The sequence below is a fragment of the Euprymna scolopes genome, chromosome 33 (genome assembly GCF_053919585.1).
Source record: "Euprymna scolopes isolate OS-2025 chromosome 33, ASM5391958v1, whole genome shotgun sequence".
Taxonomy (NCBI): Eukaryota; Metazoa; Mollusca; class Cephalopoda; order Sepiida; family Sepiolidae; genus Euprymna; species Euprymna scolopes.
In genome coordinates, this window is record NC_136514.1 from 50,248,233 (window position 1) to 50,254,922 (window position 6,690).

General features: G+C 31.4%; 1 protein-coding gene across 3 annotated transcripts in view; it reads left to right on the plus strand.

The window, feature by feature from the left end:
- LOC145258216 (uncharacterized) overlaps nt 1-4,057 on the plus strand; it is a 164,043-nt gene extending 159,986 nt beyond the window's left edge. Inside the window, exons 3-4 of one of the 3 annotated variants that reach the window (XR_013864079.1) lie at nt 3,567-3,768; nt 3,817-4,057. Coding sequence is in view for 2 of the 3 variants with exons in the window: in XM_080116159.1 (XP_079972285.1) it covers nt 3,567-3,661 (95 nt within the window). In the remaining variant the exon portion in view is untranslated. Of the gene's footprint in view, nt 1-3,566 lie in introns of all 3 variants that reach the window. The other 2 variants (XM_080116159.1, XM_080116160.1) reach the window with 2 other exon arrangements.
- The last annotated feature ends 2,633 nt before the right edge of the window (nt 4,058-6,690 follow it).

Sequence of the window (6,690 nt, forward strand, 5' to 3'; positions counted from 1 at the left end):
TTTTCTTTGTAACAACGACATGTATGTCCTCATTGTTACACTCTCGGCGTCACCCACGTGATAGTGAACGTTTTCCACACCTCTCACGAGATCTTGAACGTTATCTCGTTCAATTCTCCACGTATCTCTCTTTTTTTATATCTTTTTTTTCTTTACCGGTCACATTTCGCATGCATTTACATCCGCTCATCTGCGCTTCGTTACATTCTTTTCTTTTTTTATTATTTTTTTTTTTCTTCTTGTTTGCGAGTTTTATATTGGCAACTATTCTGGACTTCTACTAAACACAGGGTATCTGTTTTCATATCCTTAACTGTCCGTTCCTTTGAAGTATGTGTAGAGGGCAGCATTTAGCTGAGGTCAGGGCAATGTATCGAGATAAGGAAGAAGCGGTTATTCCCCGACTGGTCAGTCAACCAGGCGTCTGTCAGTGGCGCAATCAGGCACACTTAAAACACGATCTATATAAAATGGCCAGAAAAGAAAAAATGATAAGACTATTAATTTATCTACCGTTTTCACAATGTTGATTAGAGAGATAAGTTATACAATATTATCTCATGTGGACATTGTAAATAAATTATACATATACATTTGCACACACACGCACACACACGTCCACGACATGACATATCAATTTTAAGAGTACGTTTTGTGTTGTTGGTATATATATATATATATATATATATATATATATATATATATATATATATATATATATATATATATATACTCGGTTTTTTTCATTCAAAAGTAATAGACTAGTGAATTCAACGAGGTTATTCATTGAACATTTGAATAGTCAAGTCGCTGCCTGATGATATCTGTTGTTTGATTGAAACAAATGGCTGTTTGTAGCAGCGGGATGTAAACATGTATATATAATAATAAACAAGTATATATATATATATATATATATATATATATATATATATATATATATATATATATATATTCTTCGCTATTCTTCGCTAATGGAGTCAGAGATGGGGCTTCGTGGCCGGATTTAGTAATCGTGTCACCCTGCACTGATGACTCCGAAAGAATGAAACACTACTGTCTGTAGGTATTAAAAAAAATTTTTTGTAATAATTATGTCAGACTCTTTAAGAAACTCGGTTCTTATTGTTGAGCAATTTAAAGTTGAAATAGAAAGTCAGACACCGGAGCTCGCATGCGAAGATCATGATGTTATAATCATTAGATTGCTACGGCCGGATGTTACAACATTTAAAAAATAAATGTTAAAATTTCAACGATATTTCTCGCGTTTGAGATTGACTGTAAGGTTTGTTGCTCGCTAATGGAGTCAGATAAGGTTTCACGGCTGGATTCGAATCTCCTGACTGATAGCAATCGTGTCACCCTGCACTGATGATTGCCGAAAAAATGAAACACTAGTGTCTGTAGGTATTAAAAAATATTATTGTAATAATACGTTGAAAGTCAATGACTTTTACTTTTGGATATTTTTAACCTGGAGAATATATATATATATATATATATATATATATATATATATATATATATAAATATATATATATATATATGTATATATATATATATATATATATATATATATATATATATATATATATATATATATATATATATATATGGATATTTTTAACCTGGAGAATATATATATATATATATATATATATATATATATATATATATATATATATATTCTCCAGGTTAAAAATATCCAAAAGTAAAAGTCATTGACTTCCAACGTGGTTGATGCGAGTGCTCTTTGAAAATATTAGGATATTATTTTATTCAATTTAGGCAAACAAAATCACCATTAGTCGCTACAATAAATCTACTGTAGATTTACTGTAGCGAATCATTGTACTTTTCTTTAGCTAAATCACATAAATAGTATATATATATATATATATATATATATATATATATATATATATATATAGAGAGAGAGAGAGAGAGAGAGAGAGAGAGAGAGAGAGAGAAGAGAAAGAATATATATATAGAAGAGAAAGAAAATAAAACTGCAAGTTGAAATTCACAATCAAAATTTATTGTTTCAATTTACAGTTTTAACTTTCTTTCTCTTATAATAAGCTCCACTTTCTATTGCGTATTGAGCTTTTTTATTCAGTTGGGATTAAATTAGCTATATATATAAATACTGTAAATATTGGTATTTATATTAGATCATAGTTTACCATTGCGTATATCAAGTAAACTCTACATCCTTTTGATTTCATTACTATATATATATATGTATGTATGTGTGTGTGCGTGTGTGTGTGTGTTTGTTTTACATAGGCATTAATATTTTGCTACACAGTCATGATCATGTTTTGGTCAGCTATTTTTTTAATTAGGGACCTCCTCAAGCGGTCCAGCTTATATGAAAGCAAAGTTTGCAATGAGATCTCGGGTCATCTTCCTGTAAAAATCATTACCGCACTATAATAAATGAATTTATATATATATATATATATATATATATATATATATATATATATATATATATATATATGGTCATAAGGTTCGGGGTTTTTCTCGCTGTGAGATTGATATTAAAAGCTTACTGTTTTTATTTTTAAACGAACTTAACTACTCAATCATATGTAAGCAAGCGAGAACATGAAGCATTTTTTTTTAAAAACGGGTGCTAATTAATTGCTTATTCATTTTTATAGTTACTTGTTGCAGATTAATCATTTGTGTGTGTGGATCAACCTGCCCACTCCGACACTTTGTGTGGATGAGAAAATTATATCTAAGTAAACACTATGTCGTCTCTGAAACGATCATACACTATCCCTTTTTTTATATTTTGTTTTTTTCTAACATAAAAACTAACTTATACTAATTGATTAGATTCATGTACCTCCCATTTGATATACCATAGCTCTAAAGGACACAAACTTCTTATTGAGGTGATTATTTATCTGAAGCATTCTAGATGATTTATTTTAACTGATATGCCCAACCTTAGTGTTAGCTATATAATTAATTACCCTTTGTCGCTCTCAGGTTCTGACTTCAGACAATCATTTATATATATATATATATATATATATATATATATATATATATATATATATATATATATATATATATATAGGACAAATAATAACTCGACTCCATTTTTTTTGTAACAACGACATTTATTTCCTCATTCACCTGCCACACGTAACTTCTCGTTACGGCTGTGACGTCACCCACGTCTCTAACGTGCTCGTCTTCTCTGAAGCCAGTCGTCTCGAACATCGTTTCCAACGTGATCTCAAAAGTAGCACATGTTCTTTTTTTATAGTATTTTTCTTTTTCCTTTTCGTGACGTCATTGCGCACACGGCTTGGTATTTGTATATAGCCACCATACGCGCTCTGTTACAAATGTTTTTTTTTTATGTATAAACTGGAGAGTTCTCATTCTGTGGAAATAATCTCAAACGTTACATTGTTGCAGTCATGTGTTATGTTTGTTTGGAGACCGTTTATATAAAACAGTTAGGAATATTTTATACATTTTTTTTTAGTTCGTGTGTTATCTTTTATTCATTATAATCTTTTTCCTTCTTCTTTTAGCAGGTTGGACACAAGACAACTACAACAGACGCGCTGCCCCTTTCTTCCATGGTTTTGTTGCGTCACGTGGTAAAAGGTCATCAGAGATGAGCTAGGCATGGAAACCCCTAATAACCCGACCACCGACGTCATTTTTGTCATTTTTACACGGCCCAGACAGACCGACAATCTGTGGCGTAACGTCTATATATGTTAAATCCGGTATATATATATATATATATATATATATATATATATATATATATATATATATATATATATATATATATATCGAACGAAACAACTTTGACATTCCTACAACCCGGGCCACGTAAAACCCCCATCCCAAGAAAACAATCTAATGAACGCCATTGGTTAATATCGTCGTGTGACGTAATCCAATGTCGGTCTTATTATTTTGTTCCCATAGACGATCTAGAAACGAATGTGGCATTTATTTTGATTATATTGGATTGTTTTATCTCTCTGAAATAAAATATTTGATAGCCATGCATCTGTTTCTTTGTTTTATTTTATTTATGTTTTTTCCATGTATTTCTCTCCTGCAGAAAACGTATGTAGAATGTAACATAATGGTGCCTAAACCTAAACGTGGATTCCATCAACTATGTTCTTTTAGTCTGCTTTCCAACTGACTACAGTATTATTGTTTTCAAGTCCAATGTAAACAAGTTCCTATTGAACCTTCCTCGTAAATAATCTAATTGTACCAAATTTCCACCACAAACGATTACTACATTACTGCCTAAATGACTACCGTACACACACTAACCCTTATCCTCGAGTGGCCTCCGGACTTTCATATGTGGTAACCAATTTGTAAAAAAAAAACAAACATAACTGCTAACCGTTGTTGTAGCAGCAGCAGCAGTAGCAGCAGCCGCATTACACATATGCAAATTACTAAGCTAGTGTGCAAAGTGACGTCACAGTAGAAGAGAAGTGAAGACAAAATAGTCTTGGTTTTGAAATCTCTATATAATTAGACTTCTGAACTTTGCATAAATTACTCTGATAGTTACCTTTCAACGAGAAAAATACATATCGCTGCCACGACTACTACTATTACAACTACTGCGACTATTGCTATACAAGTTGTTGTAGGAGCAGCAGCCGCATTACACATATGCAAATGACTGAACCAGTGTGCAAGTGACGTCACAGCGGAAGAAGAGAAGGGAAAGAAAAGAAGAGAAAAATATGACACCCGTAAACAGGAAATGTATTGGAAATGAAGGAAAAGGGCGTATGCGGACGTAAATAGCTTTGTCGCTGTATTACATAACATAGGCACCGCCAAAACTGGGGCGGGGGGCAGGTAAGTACTTTTTGACGGACCGTCTTTTTAAAAAATCTACCAAAAAATCAGGTAATTATCCAATCAATACGAAATTTTCAGCGATTATTAAGAGAAGAATGAACTTTATAACAGTGTACTTATTTTTCATAAACAATATTTATATATATATTTTTTTTTTTTTGCTTACAAAACCCCCCTTGTTTTGAGGGGGTTCCAAATATGCTTCAAATAATCATCTGAATCTGAACAAAACATATTGTATTGTGGTAAGGGACAGGATTATAGATTTAAAAAAAAAATTTGTTTGCATACCTTATTTTAACGTCTGAATATCAGAACTTCGATTGTTTAATTATCCCGCTTTTGAGTTTTGAAGTGTGAAATTCGGTGAATATGTTAAGTAAAATAATTAATTTAAGTTAAGCAAAACAAAAAAAAATTAATATTTATACGAAAAAAGCCATTTTAAAATCTTTGATAAATAAATTAACAATTTTTTTTAAGCGGGCCGAATAATGCATGACCATTATTAAACAGGGCGTGTTTTGAAGAATCGATACAAAAAAAATTCGATAAATATTGTGCCCTTTGTGTTAAAAATAGCATCATTTTTTCGATCCCGTTTGAAAACGTTTGCCGCCTTTCGACTATGGTGGAACAAACGCGCTGAAATATTTTTTTTTATTCTGCTTTAAATTCCCCCCCCCATTTTGGGGAGCCTGGCCCCCGCACACATACACATTAAAAACCAAACTCATACAAATGGTCACCCATCTGGTACTGGCCAGCCTCAGCGTTAATAATATACTGAAATTTTCGTCACTGAAAAATAAGTTTTGGGGGGCCTGTTTGGTTTTCCATAGTTTGCTTTTTATTAAGTACAAACGTAAACATTGTCTAGATCGACGCGAAGTAACTGGTTGCCTATATGAATAAGTGGAATTATTTTAAATCCAGGTACTTATATTATAATATTTTTGCATATTCTCATAGAAAATCACCCTAAATCTTAGTTAAACAACAAATAAATAAATTAATTATTTCAAATAACTTTTTTTTTAAATATTTATGTACGTTTTTTGTGCAAGACAAAAAATGTCAATTGTTAACTTTTTGGGAAAATTTAACATTTAAAATTTAATTAAAAATAGTAGAAAAAGGTTTACATTATTCTGTTTTCTATATGATAAAATTCAGGGTTTTATCTTTCTGGAAAAAAAAAGTTACTCAGAAATAATGGATTTTAATAAATGTAATTTCGTTTTAAAAAACAACAACAACTTGATTTTTCGGCCATTTTTGGCGGTGTCTAACATAACAACATATCAGAACACACACATAATCTCCACTCATATAAAAAGTCACTTTATATGTGTGTGTGTGTGTGTGTGCGTGTGCGTGTGTGTGTGTGTGTGTGTGTGTGTGTGTGTGTGTGTGTGTGTGTGTGTGTGTGTGTGTGTGTGTGTGTGTGTTCTTTTCTTTGCAAATTTTACACAAAAATAATTCATATGTCTGTTAGTGTTCTTGTTTTTACAGAAATCCCTCTGGTAAGTAATTGAAAAAATCCGATCTTAGAAATAGTTTTTCTGTCTTATAGATAAAGGAATAATTTTTACCGGGGATTATTTTACGTTACACCGGCCAAGAGACATAATAAAATCTCAGAAAATACTTTCTTCTTAAAAAAAAATTATCTCTTGTCATCTAGAGATATAGCTCAGTTGTAGAGCATCCGACTACAGATCGAATGATCTCCTGTTCAACCCGAGTATATTCCATCATTTTATTTTATTTTTTTCTTATTAATGAGTTCAATTTGCGATA